This window comes from Capronia epimyces (assembly GCF_000585565.1).
Source record: "Capronia epimyces CBS 606.96 chromosome Unknown aczIQ-supercont1.4, whole genome shotgun sequence".
Taxonomy (NCBI): domain Eukaryota; kingdom Fungi; phylum Ascomycota; class Eurotiomycetes; order Chaetothyriales; family Herpotrichiellaceae; genus Capronia; species Capronia epimyces.
Genome location: NW_006912907.1, coordinates 1,098,687 through 1,118,538, shown reverse-complemented (window position 1 = coordinate 1,118,538; position 19,852 = coordinate 1,098,687). Strand labels below are relative to the sequence as shown.

General features: G+C 53.2%; 6 protein-coding genes across 6 annotated transcripts; 3 read left to right on the top strand and 3 right to left on the bottom strand.

Annotated features, from left to right (window-relative positions):
* Positions 1-231: 231 nt before the first annotated feature.
* Positions 232-2,255, bottom strand: A1O3_05027 (uncharacterized protein; the record flags this gene model as incomplete). Its single annotated transcript, XM_007735155.1, has 3 exons — positions 232-1,275; positions 1,376-1,892; positions 2,098-2,255. The coding sequence occupies 3 exons, from the start codon at positions 2,253-2,255 to the stop codon at positions 232-234; spliced, it is 1,719 nt and encodes a 572-aa protein (XP_007733345.1).
* A 1,035-nt stretch (positions 2,256-3,290) lies between these two features.
* On the bottom strand, positions 3,291-7,565 carry A1O3_05026 (uncharacterized protein; the record flags this gene model as incomplete). The annotated part of the gene is made up of 1 exon (XM_007735154.1): positions 3,291-7,565. The coding sequence occupies one exon, from the start codon at positions 7,563-7,565 to the stop codon at positions 3,291-3,293; it is 4,275 nt and encodes a 1,424-aa protein (XP_007733344.1).
* Positions 7,566-8,186: 621 nt separating this feature from the next.
* On the top strand, positions 8,187-9,418 carry A1O3_05025 (uncharacterized protein; the record flags this gene model as incomplete). The annotated part of the gene is made up of 3 exons (XM_007735153.1): positions 8,187-8,658; positions 8,723-9,002; positions 9,058-9,418. 3 exons carry the CDS (start codon positions 8,187-8,189, stop codon positions 9,416-9,418), a joined length of 1,113 nt encoding a protein of 370 aa, XP_007733343.1.
* Positions 9,419-9,600: 182 nt separating this feature from the next.
* On the bottom strand, positions 9,601-10,872 carry A1O3_05024 (uncharacterized protein; the record flags this gene model as incomplete). The annotated part of the gene is made up of 1 exon (XM_007735152.1): positions 9,601-10,872. One exon carries the CDS (start codon positions 10,870-10,872, stop codon positions 9,601-9,603), a length of 1,272 nt encoding a protein of 423 aa, XP_007733342.1.
* A 1,970-nt stretch (positions 10,873-12,842) lies between these two features.
* Positions 12,843-14,083, top strand: A1O3_05023 (uncharacterized protein; the record flags this gene model as incomplete). Its single annotated transcript, XM_007735151.1, has 2 exons — positions 12,843-13,966; positions 14,041-14,083. 2 exons carry the CDS (start codon positions 12,843-12,845, stop codon positions 14,081-14,083), a joined length of 1,167 nt encoding a protein of 388 aa, XP_007733341.1.
* Positions 14,084-14,701: 618 nt separating this feature from the next.
* A1O3_05022 (sulfite reductase (ferredoxin)) lies at positions 14,702-19,423 on the top strand (the record flags this gene model as incomplete). Its single annotated transcript, XM_007735150.1, has 2 exons — positions 14,702-14,732; positions 14,796-19,423. 2 exons carry the CDS (start codon positions 14,702-14,704, stop codon positions 19,421-19,423), a joined length of 4,659 nt encoding a protein of 1,552 aa, XP_007733340.1.
* Between the last annotated feature and the right edge of the window lie 429 nt (positions 19,424-19,852).

Genomic DNA, 19,852 nt, shown 5'->3' with positions numbered 1-19,852 from the left:
TTCATATGCTGTTGGACATGATTTGTAGGAATTGCTTCATATACTATGAAATGGACATCATTCGGTGATATCATATCGTATACGTTTGTTCCTCGCTCTTCAATCGCCATGATCAAGGCCTGCCAAATCCAAATCCAAATCCAAATCCGCATTCAAAAAGCCAATCAAAACGAGACTTGAAGATACCCAAATTCGCTCACGTTCATGTTCATGTTCATGCTCACCGTGAGCTCATGACTTCCCATTCGCATTCGCATTCTCTCCCTGTTCAGGAGAGTCGAAACCGGGGGTGTCGAGGTCAAAGTCAGGGCCGGCCTGAAATTCGCTACCTTGGCCTTGGTGCTGGTGCTGGCGCTGGCGCTGAAGCTGTTGTTGATGATGATGATAATGAGGTTCAGCAGGGACGTAGACACCACCAACACGGCTCTCTTCATCGCCGTCCTCATCACCGTCTACTTTCCTGTCCCCGTCGGCACGCTCTTCTTCCCTTTGCCTCTCCCTCGGCCTCCAGAACCAGAACCGGGCCGGGATCTCCAACGGCCGCACAAAGCCTCGGGTCGAGTCAAACGTGACAAATAGGTCGTCCAGGGGCGATCGACTGGAGAAAAAGGCCCTGAAGCTCGTCAGTGGCTTGGGGCCAGAACTTGTCCTTGACCTTGGCCTTTGGAGCGAAAACGTGTCGTCGTCCAAATTAGATTTATACCCCCTCTTTTCACCGCGTGAAGTCCCATCAAACAACTCGTCGTCGTCGTTCTCGTTGTCCCGAGAAGCTAACCTTGGGCCCAAATACGCAGTCACCGGCCTGGTCAGCCAGAACGTCCGCGTGAAGCGCCAGTACGGCGGCGACCCTTGGGCCTTCCAACACACAAAGACCACGGCCACATAGACGGCCAGCAGGAAAAACAGCACGTGCGCGATGCGGAACCCAATCTCGACAGGGAACCAGATGTGCGCGAAGACATGGTCGATGACGAAGAGGCCAACCGGCACGACGAGCGCGCTGATGGTGCGGCGGACGACAAAGGTGCGCGAGGGCGAGGAGGAGGTGGGCTCTAGCTTGGAGTAGACCTCGACCTCGGATTCGACCTCGGATTCAGCCGTGGATGCAGACCTGGGGAACTGCACGTGGAACGGGACAAAGGTGTCGACGGTGGTGACGCTCTTGGCCTTGTCGCCGGTCTTGGTCCGGGTCGTGTTGAAAGTGATGGATAACAAGGGCGGGAAGGCCGATGGGGTTTCGGCGCGGTTTCGTACGCCTTTGGCTCGGTCTGCGTCCTGTAGACTGGTCAACACCCACTTCAATTCAATTCAACGAAAGTCCCGTTCCGTTTCTCAGAAGTACGGAGACGACATCTGGACGTGGACATGGACTTACCCAAAACTTGGAATCCGGCCATATCTGCACCGTGCTCTCGTTCACCACCCGGACTCTCAGCGGAAGCTCCGCCACATCGCCATGGACCTCCCAGAACAACAAGGTCGCATCGGCCTCGGGGAACGAGGGCAGATTCATGCCGTCTTGATCACCGGCCTTGGCGCGCAGAATGAAAGGAGCCGCCGTGTACGGCAGGCTGGGAGAGTGCAGGAGCGCCGAGATATTATAGGTATTTGCATAGGGCGTATGTGTGTATGCGTGTGCGTGTGATTGTGGTTCTGATCCTGACCGTGCTGGTGTTCGTGCTTCTGTTTCTTCTCCGGTTTCTGCTCCGGCTTCTGCTCCCGACCCCAAGATCGAAGTCGAAGTCGAAGCCCATGCCCCTGTGCCGCCACTGATCGTCAACTCGCCCGTCCGCCAACAGTAGGTATAGTCGACCGCAAAGGCGGTGCGGCCGGTGCCACGCGCGTCTTGGACCGCAGGGAGAGGATCGCTCCAGGGGAAGAAATCGGCGAACCTGCGCACGCGGACAAAAAAGTCACCACGGTCAGCACGCACACATACGAAAACACAACTTGTGACCTTCTGGCTCCGGAGTACAGATATGAGCTGCACACTGCACACCGCACGCCGCACGCCGCACGCCGCCGCACGTTCTCTCGTGCCCGAGTCGAGGAGGGGATATGATGTGATATAACAGCTAGCAATGAATGCCCACTCACTTGTATACCCTCGTCACCGTACCCCCTTGCCAAAGGTATTCCGACGCTTCATCGTTCCATGGCACCGGCGGCGCCGGGAGTACCACCCACAGCAGCACCAGGGCCAGCCAACATGCAGGCGGGAGGAGGAGGACGCGCAACAAGGAGATTCGAGGCATTGGCATCGGCATCGGCATCGGCGTCGGCGTTGGCGTCGAAGGGGGAGAGGGAGGGGGACATTGAACGCGACGGCGACGGCGACAGTGACAGCGATGGCGACGGCGAAAGAGATGCGATGCAAGTAGTATGGGTGCAGGTGCAAGCACCAATTACCAAGCACACAGGCACCTAACAGGAGGATCCTGGACATACAGATACTAATAATTGCTACTCCTAGCTAGATGACTAGTACCTTACTACTGTACCTACTACCAGAGGAGCCTCGCTCGCCCCTGGGCCCCTGAATCATGAGACATGTTTTAGAACGACCAGAAAAAGTACCTCCCTCGGCGGCGCCAGACACCGCGCCCAATCCGGCCCCGGCCCCGGCTCCAACCGCAGCCTCGTCGCGTCGCGAAAGTGTCTGGTCTAATCCTGATTGGGAATAGCGTGACAGTGACCTGGCCCCCCGGCCGTCGCCGCTTTTGAGGTCTGCCTCGTATCTTCGTATCTGGTCTCGCCGCTCTTAGAGTACGCAGTACAGAGTACATATGGGGGTCACCAGGGTAGAACTAGTTATGCTCGAACAGCAGCAATGGGGTATAGTCTTTAGATATACAGTAATCAGGTAGCATTTGCCGAAACGTTGTAGATACATGTACTGTACATAAGAATCTGTAAAGAGAACTGGAACTGGAACGGCTGCCCAGACCGTAACTGGGCAATCATGGCAACAGATCACAGATCACAGGCCACAAGTCCATCTCACTTTTGAACACAACTGGAGCAGAGCTGCTGCATCAGATCTGCCCTGTCCAACCTTTTATACAGCTGGTATATCGCCCAACACATAAATGCCGCCCACCTTCGCATTCGCCTTGCATTATACCCCTTTTGTACACCCAGAGACGCCTCCTATGCTCGTGGACGACAGCTTCGTCATCCATCATCGCTCCTGTACAGCCAGCCGACCTCTTCTAATCAAAGTATAATCATGAATTGGGTGAGGCAAGTCTTCTCTTCAACCGTCAACGGAAATGTATGCTGTCGGTTAGTCACGAGAAAAAGTAGGTGCTCTCCTTCAGTCGTCGAACGTCGAAATCACCCTTTTTTGGCACAGGTCGGAACCGGAGCGGCAGCCAGAGCCAGATCTGGTTGTTGAGGCCCCTTTTAGCCTGCTTCTTGCCGACCTTCTGCCCGAAGGCGTTGATTTCTCGACCGCCTCCTATGTCGCCGTGGAGACGGTGAGTAGCCTCGATATCGACTCTTTCTTCCCCCTCGTTGGTGACATCTTCCTCCTCGTTGGCAACAGACTCTCGGAGTGGATCCAGCGTGCTGACCAGATCTACATCGTCAGACACTCCAGCAGCATTGATGGCTTCCACCACCAACTCCTCGCTAGCACGCTCCGGGATCGCACCAATGGCTGTTTCACCAAGAGAGTCTTGATGGAACAGGAACTTTTCTCCGTCGTACTGTTCAAATAAACTGGCCGCCGTCACCATCTTCTCTCCCTCCGCCCTTTCTTCAGGATCTGCACTTTCCATCAATTTCTTCTTCCGGATCTCTCGGAGCAACTCGACATGTCTCCGTTGTTGAACGCCTTTGGAACCTGTGCCAGCATTGAAAACACCCTCATCCACCATCTTCTTGCGATATGCTATGATCGCTTTACCCAGCACGTTGGTCTTGTTAACTTGAGCCAGATAGAAGTGACCCTCATATCGCATTCGGAATTCGGCGGCGAGTCGTCCAACGATATCTTCGCTATGCATTCGGATAAAAGCGTCTCGTAGCAAGTCACTGAGAGTATTGACATCGGCAGCGTGGGTCCAGAAACTGTCGTGGACGGCGGAAAAGGTCAGACCAAGCTCATTGGCCTTCAGTGCGGAGAGAATCATGTGTGTTGCATCGAGAGAGTGGATGAAGTTCGGAGGAAAAGCCTGCAGTTGCTTCCGCTTGTTCACAGAGTCGCCGACGGTAGGCTGAGCCAAGGTGATGTTTTGAAGGTTGGTCTGAATTTTCACCCCCTTGTTGACACGGTAGGGCTGGACCACAGGCAGTTTCAACGGGGTCGTCCAGATCACGGTGGATAGAAATCGGCCAGACTCATAAACCTCCTTACTTTTGACCTTCTTGTACCGTGCCATGGCGCGCTCCGGAAGCGTAGGTCGGTCCCCATACTCCTTCTGGTACATCCTCTCCAACTGGGCAGGTGAAATCGACGAACTGATGCGGTTCGCACAATCCCCCAGCCAGTACTGAATTTCATGTGCGCCAGAGAACAAGGCGCCCAGTCCCTTGAAAATTTTGCGCGCGATGTACGCTGACGCTTTACCAGAAAGGCGGGCCTCATCGACATCCGGAAGCAATGCCTCAACTTGCTTTCGAACTTGCCGCACCGCACCAAGAAAGGTGACGCCGTACACGTTGGTCATGACTGTCTGCTTCACGACTTTTCTGCTGATTCTCCCGTCGAGCATCTTGGCGAGAGGGTCGCCCTTGGCGGCATCCTCCCGAATGTCCGCCTTGACCAATTCACAAACACCAGTGTACACATCTGCAGGTTTGTCTCCAGGCTCTAGGTTGACTTGTCGTGCTCCCTCGAGGTCTCCACCTAGTGCAGCGTAGTGTTGTAGTCCGTTGCAGGAGCCGTCTTGGTGGATGGGAAGATGTGACACGTATTTGGTAGGATCGGCTGAGTCCAGAGCATTGGTAAGCTCGTAACAAGTCGCGAGACACTGCCAAGGGTCCTCGGCCGTGAGCCACCACCGCTTTCCTGTCAGGGGGTTCTGGACTGAATCGTAGATTTCGTCAATGTGATCCATAGGAAACTGGGCGCGGTCAGACAAACTAGCCTTATCGTAACCGTAAACATTGGCCATGTGAATCTTTAGCCAGCGGAGACCGTCAGCGCCGAGTTCGCGGCCTTTGTCGAACAGCAGAAGGCCGCGGGCATTGTCCGCACCCATCTGGTTGAGATATGGTGGAATTGGATATGCTCGCCCTCGGAAGTCAACATTGTGAGGCAGGTAAAACGTCTCGTCCAGATATGCCTTGGCAATCTCCATCTGGAAGTTTTGGAAACAGCGATTGGAATGGATGCCGCTTCTTTCATTGTCAATCATACGCATCTTGAGGAACCAGTTCCAGCGCTCTTGGGGAGGTGCGTTTTCGCCCGGTCTCTCGACCTCTGGGTACACTTTGTTGAGAGGTGGGAGATTGGCGACTTCTTCTCCACTGTTCCACGCCTCAAGCATCACTGAGAACACATTTTTGTTGATTCTCCAACCAGTCTGGCCGAGGATATCGACGCCTTCAAACAGCTGATCAAGGTCACCTCGTTCGGCCGCGGCCATGCCATAGTCCTTTTGCGATGTCTCATTGTACTTGACACGCAAGAATGGTTGCGTAGATTCCAGAAACCCGCCATCGTAAAAGCCCTTCCACGGTCTCGGAGGGCAGACCATGGGTAACTGTTTGGCAATGAGGTGTTCCGCTGGTTCGGAAATAAGGATCTTGACGAAATCCTCGTGGAGGGAAACCATGCCGACTCTCCTACCATTCTGGTAACTGGTAGAGTGCATGAATACCGGTTGAGGACTGGAAACCTTCTTGCCAGTTGACTTGTCCTCTCGCGTGACCATGATCTTGGCAGTGTCGAACATCAGTTCGCAAAGCACGGAACCCAGCTTTGTGTGAATAACCTTGGACCAATTTTTCTTGTACGCGTAAGGTGTAGCGGCGTGGTGAGAGGAACGTCTGTGCAAGGTCGTGTCTAGTGTCTCGTCCCATTGGAACGAAGCCCCGGGAGTCTTCTCGGCCAATTTTTCTTTTGCTTTCAACATGGCGTTTCTTTTTCGAGCGACCTGAGTCGCGTCGTACTCGGTTTCAATTGCCTGTCCAAGCTCGGTGACCACCCGAACCAGCTTTGCTTGCTTCGAGGCTCCGATCTTACTCATAATTTGCATCAAGGCGACTGATGTCACAGCCGCCACTCTTTCAGCAGGTAGAAGCTCGAGAAAGGGCGAACACTCCGCCCGCAACTTTTGTTGTGCCGACTTCTTGCCTGGTGTTAAATCATCCTCCCTGGCCAGCTTGATTTCATTCGTGATCTTCTCGGCCAGTAGTTCGTGCCACTGCCAAAGCAAAGCACCAATTTTCCCGTGAGCGAGATCGCCTGTAATTCCCGACCTGGCTCTTTTCAGATATTCCGTCTTCCACCGCTGCAGTGCAGATTGTATGGCATCCCTCTCCAATTTGCGTTGCCTTGCCGTGGCGGGATCTTCTTCAAAGGTTGCGTCGTCCTGCGAGTCCAGCTGCTTGGAAAATATGGACAACGACCGTCGGAGAGAAGTCAGCCCCAAACCTTTTTGTTCTGTTTCCCGGACATGAAGCTGCTCTCTCGCCGTAGGAGAGACTGCAGAGGGGTTGGCCGACGATGAACGGGCAAACTCCTCAGCTTGGAACGCTCTGACCTCCAGAGGGCATATCTGAGAAAGCCTTCCCAGATCCCGATCGTCAAGTATCTCTCTTAAACTGAGCACCTTGCTTTCCAGGCCATATTTTTGTGTCATTTCCCAATAGCGCCGCACCGTCCGGTCCCGCTTCGATCCGACTAGCGAATCCAACGAAACTTTTATTTTCAATGCAAATGTATGTGCATCTGGCTCCACTCCAGCTTTTCGCATGTCTACTTCGATCCAATTGTTGATTCGTGCTTCATGCTCCTGATTCCGATTTTGAAGGAGATCATCAATCATTGCGGCAAGCACTCGGTTGAAGGAGCCAAGCACCCTGTCTGGGTTATTTGGGCAGCAAAGTGCTAACTGTGATAGGAGGCTGAATGCTCGATCCCACCGATGCACCTGTAGACAGGCGTCAAGTGTAGCCTCAATCTCATCGCTATTCTTTCTGAGGCTGGCTCCTGTTGCACGATTGGTGTCATTGTAGTCATGTGATAGGTCCGTGGTGCTCTCTAGCATGAGGATCTGCGAGAGGTCGAAAGGGGACAAATCTGCAGCGGGACGTCGAGCTGGAGGTTCGGGGGTCGGGTAGTCTGGCGGACCATACACGAATGGAATGTAGTCATCGCTACGATCGAAGCTTTCAGGAGCGGCCGCCGGAGAGGCGAGATGCCTGGCTTGGGTTATGGGCGCAGGCAAGGTTTTCGACCGGGAGATTGACGGGCGAGATGTTATCGACCTTTGTTGGTGAAGAGTATAATGAGGCTGTGCGATGGCAGGGCACAGCCATGGTAATTGAATTCTTTCTGCAGCCTGTTGGAAATAGAGGAGTGCATGCCTTCGACGGGCAGCTCGCGTGAGCATTGCGCCAGGACTGTACGACCAAGTCAATGGCAGAACAGATCAAATAATCTGTAAAGATAGAAGACAAGAGCCTGGCAGTCAGAGCAGCTCTCCTCAAGACGAAAAGAGAACAAGGAGGAAAGAAATAAACAAGTGGTGATACAGGGTCAAGACGATGTCCTCTGTACAGATACAAGAAAGATTTCAGACGGCAAACTGGGCGGATTTTCAGGAGCATCGCAGGCTTTAGGGCCCGCCCAAGCTGCCCAATCGGGGGGCACAACTCTCACGTGAGGCAACCTCTCTTCGAGCCACTGGGAGTAGACGCTCTCCAGCTTCCAGCTTCTGTCCATACAGTCACCCCAGTCCTATCTACATCCATGCTGCTCGTGTGCCTACCGTCTACCGCTTGAAGGGAGGGTCAGGCTGCCTTGTAGCCGTAGTCTGCGGCTGGTTGCGCTGATTGCTCAACTGCGTAGATCGTTGGAATATTGATTGGTACGGATCGACGTCATCTGCTCTAACCCTCTGGTGCTCTCGACATCCCTTCTTTCTAGAGATCCGACGACCCTCCGTAGAGAACAGGTAGGTCGCTCGGGGCGACAAATTCATGGTCGTGCAGTCGTTGCGCTCTTACAAGCCATGGCGGGCAATACGATCGTCAGGGTTGGCATAATAGGTTGTGGTGAAATCACTCAGGTGGCACATATTCCGACTCTCTGTTTCCTCTCCGACTTATTCACCATCACCTACCTCTGCGATGTCTCCGCGGCGTGTCTTGCGCACAACGCCCAAAGGGTCGTCAATCACGTTCCGCAGACCACGCTGGATCCTTCAGAGCTGTGTGCATCGCCTCACGTCGACCTGGTGTTCATAGCCAGCTCGGACGAGTATCACGCGATACATGCCATCGAGGGTCTGAAACACGACAAACATGTCTTCATTGAGAAACCAATGGCGTTGTGTGAGAAGGATGCTGATTCTATCATTGCGGCAGAGGCCAACTCAAGAGGCAGAGTTATGGTTGGCTATATGCGCCGGTACGCAGCAGCGTTCTTGGACGCGGTGAAAGAAATAGGTGGCATGGACAAGATCCTTTATGCTCGTGTACGAGGTAAGACCGGTTGTCACCCCAAAGCCTCCCCAGTCCAGGCTGAATCAAGAATTGGCTTCGACAGACATTATCGGCCCCAACAGTCATTTTGTGGCCCAATCAGGTACCTTCCCTAAAGTCTTTACGGACTTGAGCCCCGAAGTCCTTCAAGATAGAAAGGCTAGGGGTGCAGACATTATCCATGAAGCTCTGTCAGTCGAATGCGGCGTGCCCGCCACGCCGGAAACAACTAGCATGTGGCGACTGCTCGGTGGGTTGGGTTCTCACGACCTGTCGGCGATGCGTGAAGCGCTGGGCATGCCACAGGCCGTGGTCGGTGCTTCATTCAACCTGCCTTTCTGGAGGTTTGTGACCTTCGGCTTTGAATCGGAGCCCCTTTCGCTGACTGACCTGTTGAAGTGCGATCCTACAGTATCCCTCGTTCTCCTTGACCTATGAATCCGGAATCGACGAGATTCCACGTTTCGACGCTCATATCGAGGTGTATAGCATCACAAAATCAGTACGAGTTGTTTATGACACCCCTTATATCAAGGGCCTGCCAGTTACAATGCTTGTTCGCGAAAACGTCGACGGAGTGTACAGGGAGACATCCCTTCGGAGGACATACGAGGATCCTTATACGCTGGAAATGAAGGAGTTGTATGGGATGGTTGTCCATGGCCAAAGTGTCAAGACGACTGCGGAAGATGCAAAGGAAGATTTGCGGATTTTCCAGATGATCATGAAGGCCGGGTTGCGATCACATGCTGGCTCGTGAACTTGGCGGTCGCCTCAGAAGGCTGTCCATGCGAGGCGTCCGCTGCAAAACGCCAACTCTTAGGATGGATAAGAGGTTCTGAACCAGAACGAGCCATTGCTTGAAGAGATACCTTGGCCGTCTGATTTGGACACCAAGACTCTCTCCTTCGAGCCGCCCGGAGATCAGGGAAACGGCTCCATTTACTCGTCGACTTGGATAGCTTCCTGGTTCTTCCTCGGTCGGCCTCTCTTCTTCGGTGCAGTATGCGCCGTCGCTGCTGGCCCCGAGGTTCCAACAGTGGCCATCGAAATAGCAGGAGGTTCATCTTTGACCGAGATTCTGTCGATAATGCCAGCCCCAGTCAATGTGACATCCTCATCAGCCTCGCTATCGGAAGGCTCTGGGGTGCTCAAATCACTGTCTGAGCTCATGCCGAGTAGTGCGCCATGACTAGCCGCCGTACCACCTGTGGCCTCCTTCAGACGTTGGCGCTTTTCTTCTTCCGCCTTCTTTCTCCTTGCACGTTCTCGCTCTCGGCCGCGCAGTTTGGCCAAGAGGCCTTTCTTCCCATCTTCTCTTGGTGCACTTATCCTGTCAAGCCAGTCGCCGTTGCTGATGATGCTGCGTAGCCTCGCACTCACATGAGTTACATCGCTGGGGAGCTGCAGGTGTGTGCCGAACGTAGTTTTAGACTCAGATTCGTCCTCGTTGACCCAGTCATGATGTTGCCATTCCTCCACTTGGATATCACGCAACAATCTTGCATTCTCATTGAGGCCACGGTCTTTGGCGTCATCCTTGTTATCTCTAATCTTGAGCTCGATGGCTTTGGACTCAACTTTTGGAGTGGGAGCCTCCAAGCCAGGTTTCTGTTTGGCCAACCCAGCCGCGTTGGCCGACTGTAGTCGTTTCTGGCTGACTTCATCTTCCGCGTCTATGTGGTGCAACTGAGGGCGCATCTGGACGACAGAGTCCACATGGGAGAGATGGATTTGATTTTGCTTGAAACAGCCCACCAGATAGATAGGATCGCGGGTACTTGGAGCTACCATCTTCCCACCCAAAGTTTGAGAAGTCAGATACGGGGCGGAGGAGGCAGGCTGGTCATGCATCGGAACGTCCTTGAATCTGGACTGTGTTGAGCCAGCGCTGAAGCCTCCAGCCAGCCCGTGTGAACCACCAGCTTGCATGGTCCGGCCTTCAGCAACGGCTTTGCCGAATCTTTCGCCGGCATACTCATTGTAATATTCATGTGTCAAGATGGGCACGTCGATCTCCACAAAGCCAGAGTCTGGTTTGAGGCGGAGAGAGGTGGGAGTCTGCGATGTTGCGGCATCGTACGGTCTCCAATAAGGTCGGTGCGAAGGGTATTGGAGGACATATAATTTCGAAGACGCATCTTTGCTATTAGGAGGTTCCGTAAGGTAGACATCGTAGGAAGCGATGACAGGGTCGTCCTCGTCGTCAGCCATGGTTGGTCTGCCGGGCACTCAAGATCAGCAAAATGATTTAGAATATGAAATTTGGCCGCAGAAACTTTGGTTACGCAAGACCACCTACCACGTCTTAGCCACACTGCCTGGTCTGTACGTCTGGAGAAATCGGAACGAGAACTGTTGCTGACTCGTGAGATTTTGGAGAGATGTTCAGGTGATAAAGCCTCCTGGATGCTCTGTGGGATGCTATAGTTCTAGAACTTCCAGAAAAAGAGGCGCAAGAGTTGGACTGCGGAGAATCGATTTGGGCTCCGCATGACGCGGGCTTGAATTCTACATGCAGTGACTTTTTAGCAGGGGCTGAGGGCTTAAAGAGGCCAAGTCACTAAGGGTTAGGTCCCTTAGCCGTTAGGCTTAGGGGCACTTAGGCTTATTAGGCTGAAGGTTCCTGTAGCATTAGGCACTAGGATACCTCTATCACCTATCTGTAGCCTTAGGAGCCTGGTACTCCGTCCTCTTAAGCTACATTTCCTCCCCTGCTTCTCTCCATCGCATGACACATACTGACACATAGGTCCTCGTACTGCCACGTTACGGTCACAACAACATCTACATGTAAGGTAGGTTGCATGTTCACCTGGATTTATCCGTGGCCTGGGCCCCTCAAAAGATGACTCGTGATTTGTCGCCATCGTTGAATGTCAGACCGCTAGATTCACCTCCATGTTCCAAAATTGACCGCGGGCAAACTTCCACAGAGCTCGAATACCTCAGCTGTGCTTGATTCGAAAACAGCCTGAACGCACCTTTCACGTGGCTCTTCTCACTCTAATGCATCCATGCGCACTCCTTTCGGGGGCTTGCGTTCGGTCAGGATCATCACAATTACAGAGTCGATTTTCGCTCTGATGCACCCTGTGCAACCCTTCCGCCGGATAAGCGCTGGTGAGAAAGCGTACCAAGCTTGGTGTTAGGATGTGACAATGACTGACGACCGTTACTTGGTTGTCCAGTAAGAGCAGAGGGTCTTCATTGGAACTGGAAGCAATCACGATTTGCGCCGACGGGCACACCAGCGAGTGGTAGTTCAGTGTTGCTGACCTGACGAACAAGCGCGCTGGATCTGTCCTGGAGCCACAGTCCAACGGGTCGTGTCCTTTGTTCGCCACGTTCTCTACTCAAGTCACCCATTCTCCATCTGAAACCGTGCAAAGCTCTCTATTCAAAGCTCTACCACCCTAATCCCTCTTCTCAGGCCTTTCCGGTCGCAGAATACACGTTGTCCCGATGACTGTGGTACGATGCTGTCTCTTGCGTGTTACAAGGGTTGGATCGAACTGTCACAGCTTCAACCACGGTCTCCTCCTTTCAACACGGCTCGTTGTAACCCACATACTGCAATCAGCTCGTGTACCGGCTTCGCTGCAGGTGCCCTCCCTCGAAAGGTTCCAGGTGGTACAGCACAGATGACACCCCGCCACTCCTACCATTTCTCGGTCTTGGACTTTACAAAACTGTCAAGCCGACATGAGTGGTTTCCCTCCCCTTTTGACCGCAATTTTCGATCGGCATCCCACCTTGCCCGCTTGCTTCCCTGCGGTGTCAATGTTTGCTGTTTGAAAAGCTCATCTTGGTGCTACTTCATGGTTCATGGTCTTCGGGTCCCTTCTTCCTTGCCATTACATCTCTAGCAGGGCTCTTCGTTGCGTTGATACACCACTTGGCTTCTGCATCTTCAGTCCGCAGACCACGCCTTCTTTTAAGAGCGAAACTTGGTCTGGCTTGTCCGGCAGCAGGGCTCTTGCCACAGCAAGACCATCATCGCGTCGCCCCTCGAACTTTGGAGGGAAGCACTCTCTGCACCAGTTGAGTCGTGCCATCAAGAATCAATGTTCTGCACGGCGAGCGGCATGTTTCAGCAGGAGCATCAGGTGCCGGAGGAAAATGTACAGCATGCTTCAGCAGAAAGTTCGACTCACACACGGCAGGAGCAACGTCTGCAAGATATGCCGCCAGCAAATGACGGGCCCCAGCTGGATTGCGCAGCGTCATCTGGAGGGAATTTGGCAGATGAACCATTCAGCCCTCGAGACTATAGCATTCAAGGCCAAATCGACTTTCAATTGACGAGTGACGCATCCGTCGAGACTTTGGAGACTGATGGCGAACTAGCTATATCTGAAACAACCACGCAGATTGCCCCGATGATCCTGCCAGACTTGGATATTACCGACGAGGCATATGCTGAGAGCACCAGCACTAGCTATGTGACCTCGATCGCTTCGGAGATCTCGCGAGGGATCCTGGAGAATGAACGATTGTACCCACAATATGGTAAACACAGCTATGGAATGCCCATTGACGAAGCAGAAATGGATCGAATGGACCTGCAGCACCGCAAATATGAGATGGTCGTTGGCGAAAAGCATTTCCTAGCACCTATTGGCGAGCAACCTCAGCGCATTCTCGATCTTGCCACTGGCACCGGCATCTGGGCTCTCGACGTGGCCGACATGTACCCCTGTGCACAAGTTCTAGGAGTTGACATTGCGCCGATCCAGCCCAAGTGGGTGGCCCCAAACTGTCAATTCGAGATTGACGATATCGAGGACACGTGGACCTACCGGAAAGAAAGTTTTGACTTCATCCATTTGCGGGATCCGCTTTATGTGGTGCGGGACTGGCCGAAACTGATGCGACAGGCGTTCGAGCACACCAAACCCGGAGGCTGGTGTGAGTTGGCTTCAGTCTATCCCTGCGCCATGTGCGATGACGGGTCAATGCCGGAAGAGTCGATGTTCAAGTTCATTTGTGACCGCTTTATTGAGGCGTCGTATGGACTAGGAGCTCCGTTGGACTGCTGCCTCCGGTTCGCGGAGTACCTTCGAAACGCTGGGTATATCGACGTCGTGGAGCACATTTTCAAGATTCCCTCTTCTCCATGGCCCAAGGACCGACGGATGAAGAGGATTGGGGCGCTGGAGCTGACCAACTTGATTGAGGGAGCATCGGCATTTGGGTTGAGGGTCTTTTCCCACACCTACGGCTGGAGTCGAGAGGAGACGGAGCTGGCCATGATGGGGTTTCGGCAGGATGTCAAAAACCGGAACTATCACCAGTACGTGCAATAGTGAGTACCAATTTTCCGCGGTCTATCACGACCTTACACGAATGTGCTGTGTGCTGTGTGCTGACCATTAGCAGCTATGTGGTGTATGGCCGCAAGCCGGCGCGGGAAGAGCTATAGAGATGCACGGATACGGAATACTCCATACACAGACTTCCAACGGTTGACGGGACTTCGAAGGGTTGACGGGTACCATATAGGGGTCATGTACCTGGCAGTTATCACCAACACTGTGTGCAGTACCTTATGTACCCATTTCCAATGGAATAGAGTCACGTGACTCCAAATCAGTACCTAATAGTCCGCTGCGGTCCACCGTACCGAGTACCCTGCCCGAATACGGAAGTCCCTGCTCCAGCCACACTAGCCGGCTATTATTTCTTCCCCACCGTAGCATCGAACAAATGGCACTCGATGTCGCCATCGGACGCCCACCAATCACCGCAGCTGCAGAACAAATGACGAGCTTGCGGTCGCCGACTGCCGCACGACTGCCGTAAAAATTTCGCCCAGGAAGTACCTGGTAACCGACGGCGAGGCACCGCAGGGCGTTGGAGGGGACTGATGCCATGATACTACTAGTAGTGGACGGCGAAGGAGCCGTGCAGTGAGATTTGGGGTATTGAACATTACTACTGCTGCCTCTCGCTTTTTTCCCAAGCACAGCTCCCACCTCTCTTCCTTCTTTGTCCCTGCTCTCTGGGGTTCTCTCTCGGTTCAGAATTCCATCACAGAGACATGGGGTCGGTCTCGAGCCCCGCAGAGGCAGGTATGTGAAAGCAAGGGTCTCCGCAGAATCGAGGATCCTGTGTACTGACAGACTCATCTACAGTTGCGAGGATTGCCTATCTCGCCAGCGATGTCATTCTCTCGGTCCAACCGTCGCTGAGTACCGATTCCGAATTCTCGTACCATCTATCTCGATTTACTGCCAACAACGCAAAAAGCTTCATTTCCAAGGCCCTTCCCGAAGTCATCCCAGTCCGCCAGAATGCAGACCCTCTTCTCTCAGCATATACTCCTTTGCAGGCCGGCAAACTCGTCTCCGTGACGACCCCGTCCTCCATCCTCCTGAATTCGATTCCTCACCTCTATAAACTTGCTCAATACCCTGTGGTGTTGCATGTGGCGCTGGCCACGCCTAACTCGGATTTTTCCGAGATCAGCGCCATTCGACAGTGCGGGTTTACCTTTTTGCAGTCAGAAACCCTTCAAGAGGCGCAGGACATTGCGTTGGCCTCCCATGCGTTGGCAATCAAGAGCGGTAAAGGTGTCATCCATTTCTACGACCCCATCAACTCAGTCCAAGATACCCCCATTCCAGCTGAGAGCCGGGAGCTGGTGCAAGAGCTCCTCGAGACTGGTGTAGGTCTACGGGCGTCACATACCGACTCTGATGAACAGACGTTGTATGCCAATGGTGGAAGGACTGCCACCGTGACTGACCTAGGCTTGCCAGAGGTTCGCCCTCAACACGCATCTTCGGGAGTGACTAGGCAGAATTTGTCCCCCGTTGAGCCTACATCTTCTGTAAATGGCACCACCGATACCTCTTCGGTGCCATCGTCGAGACGGGACAGTTCTTCCGACAGCATCGCCCCATCTTCCATAGCGACCACAGTGGATGCTCCCATCACCCGTCCGATTACAGCGAGCGATATTTTTACCTATGTTGGCGATATTTGGGCCATCATTTCACGAGCCACCGGTCGCAGTTATTCCGCCATTGAATATTCTGGTCCACCAGACGCCGAGGCCGCCATTTTTGTTTTCGGATCAACAGGCGTCTTCGTTGATGTTCTCGACTCCGACGAGTGCCCGGCTGACTTGACCAATGTTGGTTTGATCACCGCTCGGTTATATCGCCCCTGGCTCGGGAGTGCTGTCCTCCTCGACTCCATCCCAAGGTCGATCAAAAAGATTGCGGTTTTGGAACAAATCAGGAGAAAGACTACAAGATGGGGTCCTTCATTCCTTGACTTGTTGTCCAGCTTAAGCCCTGGAGCTGGTGGCCAAACCTCCATTTCTTTGGTGCAATACAGACTGGGCCAGATTGACCAAGCAACAGCCCTTCAAGCGCTACGTGGGATCTTCCAGAACCTAGCCCCCCCAACCACTCCGAGGAAGCATTCCCGACGCCGCGGCCACTCGCAGACTGCTGTTAGATCCATCCAAAACCTCAGCATCGGCAAGGAATTGGAACCAGTCATTGACAGTTTCACCCCTGACCAGCCTGAGCTAGAAAACGCGTATCTCAAAATCCTTGACCAGTTGTTTAGCAATAGACTCTACATTGCAAATCAGCTAAAGGAGAGGAACGCGGGTGTTTCCGCCACCCTCGCCGCCTCGCCTGAATACGGGTTTGGATCCCTTCTTGCTCGAATCGAGAACCGTCAACAATTTGTCAAGGAGGCCGAGACAGCTGCACGCAGTAATGAATTCATCACCGATAATCCAAAGCAGTGGCTGTCAAGATGGGCGCTCAACGCCTCCGACTCTGTCAAGGCGAACGAGTACGCGCCTGAAGTGATTGCTCGTCTATCCACCGATGGCTCAAGATTATCGACCAAGCTACTCGACAACAAGGCTTTCTTCTTCAAAGAGTCCCAGTGGCTCATTGGGTCCGATGCCTGGGCATATGATCTGGGTAACTCTGGAGTTCATCATGTCTTGGCTTCGGGTGCCAACGTCAACATGCTGATTATTGACTCTGAACCATATTCGGAACGAGCTGCTGCAGACTCTATGAGACGCAAGAAGGACATTGGCCTCTATGCCATGAACTACGGTAACGCCTACGTCGCGTCGGTTGCGGTGTACAGCTCTTACACCCAAGTGCTACAGGCAATGATCGAAGCCGAGAAGTTCAATGGACCCTCGGTCATACTGGCTTACCTGCCCTACCACAAGGAGACTGATTCTCCACTGACTGTTTTGCAAGAAACCAAGAAAGCCGTGGATCTGGGTTACTGGCCGCTGTACCGATGGGATCCATCAAACGAAGATAAGGGGGAGCCTACCTTCTCCTTGGATTCCGAACGGATTAAACGTGAACTGGAAGAATTCCTCCGACGAGACAATCAGCTTACCCAACTTATGAATCGACACCCCAACTTTGCCGCCAACTTGTCCGAGTCTTACGGCTCCGAAGTACGCAAGCTGCAGAAGCGCAAGGCGAAAGATGCTTACGAGCAGATGTTGGAGGGCTTGTACGGAGCCCCATTGACCATTCTATTTGCATCTGACAATGGCAATGGCCAAGGGCTGGCCAAGAGATTGGGAAATCGTGGCAAGGCTCGAGGGCTCAAGACCATGGTCATGGCCATGGATGATTATCCCCTCGAGGATCTTCCCAATGAAGAAAACGTTGTCTTAATCACCAGTACAGCCGGTCAAGGAGAGTTCCCACAGAATGCTCGTGCATTCTGGGAGGGGATCAAGGACACGGCCGATCTTGATCTCTCAAACGTCCACTACTCTGTCTTTGGGTTGGGCGACAGCCACTACTGGCCTCGCAAGGAGGATAAGATCTTCTACAACAAGCCCGCAAAGGACCTCGATGCTCGAATCCAATTCCTCGGAGGCAAACAGTTAACTCCCATTGGGCTTGGTGATGATCAGGATCCGGATACTTACCAAACGGGTTACCAAGAATGGGAACCCCGACTCTGGCAAGCATTGAATGTTGACAAAGTGGAGGGTGTACCTGATGAACCACCGCCATTGACCAACGAAGACATGAAGATCAATTCGAACTACCTGCGAGGCACCATTGCTGAAGGATTGGCCGACACTTCGACTGGGGCCATCTCTGCGTCAGACCAGCAGCTCACCAAATTCCATGGTACTTACATGCAGGATGACCGTGACTTACGAGACGAACGCAAGGCCCAAGGTCTTGAGCCGGCTTATTCGTTCATGATCCGATGCCGTTTGCCGGGAGGTGTTTCTACGCCTTCACAGTGGTTACAAATGGATGCCATCGCTTCAGCCCACGGAAACGAGACGATGAAGTTGACAACCAGACAGACATTCCAGTTTCATGGTGTCATCAAATCCAAACTACGACCAGCCATGCGGGCAATCAACAAAGCCCTCATGACGACCATTGCAGCTTGCGGCGACGTCAACCGGAACGTAATGTGTTCCAGTCTACCTACCCTGTCCGAGTATCACCAAGAAGTGCACGCCGTCTCCAAGAAAATATCCGATCATCTGCTACCATCAACCACCGCTTATCATGAGATCTGGCTGAAGGACGATACAACTGGTGAAAAAACTCAAGTGGCGGGTGACGCTGTTCAAGACTACGAGCCGCTGTACGGGCCAACCTATCTTCCTCGAAAGTTCAAGATTACGATTGCCATTCCACCCCACAACGACACGGATGTCTACGCTCATGACGTGGGCCTGATTGCCATTCGATCCAAGGACAACGCCCACCTTGAGGGCTTCAACATTCTTGCCGGCGGCGGTATGGGTGTGACGCATAACAACAAGAAGACTTATCCTCGAACTGGCTACATGATGGGCTATGTCCCTGCTGACCAGGCCCATCTTGTTTGTGAGAAGATTATGCTCGTCCAGCGCGATTACGGTGACCGGAAGAACCGGAAACACGCTCGTCTGAAGTACACCATGGATGACATGGGCAATGAAGTCTTCAAGTCGAAAGTGCAAGAACTGCTCACCCCTCTTGGAATCAAGTTCGACGCCCCTCGGCCCTTCAAGTTCCATTCGAACATCGACACCTTCGGCTGGCTGAAAGACGAGAAGGGGCTAAACCACTTCACCTTCTTTATTGAGAACGGCCGCATTGAAGACACCGCAGACTTCCCCATGCGCACTGGACTGCGGGAGATTGCCAAGGTCCACAACGGCGAGTTCCGCCTGACTGGCAACCAGCATCTCATCCTGTCCAACGTGACGGACCAGGATAAACCGGCGATTGCCGAGTTGATGAAGAAATATAAGCTGGACAACACGCAATTCTCGGGTTTGCGATTGTCCAGCTCTGCCTGCGTTGCCTTCCCCACGTGCGGTCTCGCCATGGCTGAGTCGGAGCGGTACCTTCCGCAACTCATCAGCAAGCTTGAGGACTGTCTAGAGCAGAACGGTCTGGCTCAGGACAGCCTTGTGATGCGCATGACAGGTTGCCCGAACGGTTGTGCCCGACCGTGGCTCGCCGAGGTCGCCTTCGTCGGCAAGGCCTACGGCGCCTACAACATGTACCTGGGTGGTGGCTACCACGGTCAACGCTTGAACAAGTTGTACCGGAGCAGCATCAAGGAAGATGAGATCTTGGAGATCATGACAGGGTTGTTGGCCCGGTACGCGAAGGAGAGAAACCCGGGTGAACACTTTGGCGATTGGACCATCCGGGCTGGTGTTATCAACGAGACGACCGAAGGCAAGAACTTCCATGAAGGAACGGCCGAGGACGAGAGTGATGGAGAGTAAGCCCACGCACCCAATGAGATGAGATAAGACTTTCACCGGCCATGCCGGGTCATACTTGTCCATGTCGACGAACGGGCAATCATTTGACTGGATTTTGTCGCATATTGGTATATTTCAGATGTAGATAATTGCCTTTAAATAGCAAAAAAGCCTTGCTTAGCATAGCGGCAGCATAGCGGCAGCGGCATAGCCTGGTGCGCATGTCAACTTTGTGTATCTACATTTACCGCTCTACTCAACATGATGGCTTTATAATTCCTCGTTGATTTTCTCATCGTGGCGTAATTTAGACGCAGACCATTCATTTCATATAGGTCGTCAACGTTCTTCTGGCGCACAGCGTGGTCGGATGTTTGATTCGAGCCCCAGACCAGGAGCGACGGCAACTGCAACTGCAACTGCAACTGCAACTGCATCTGCAACTGCATC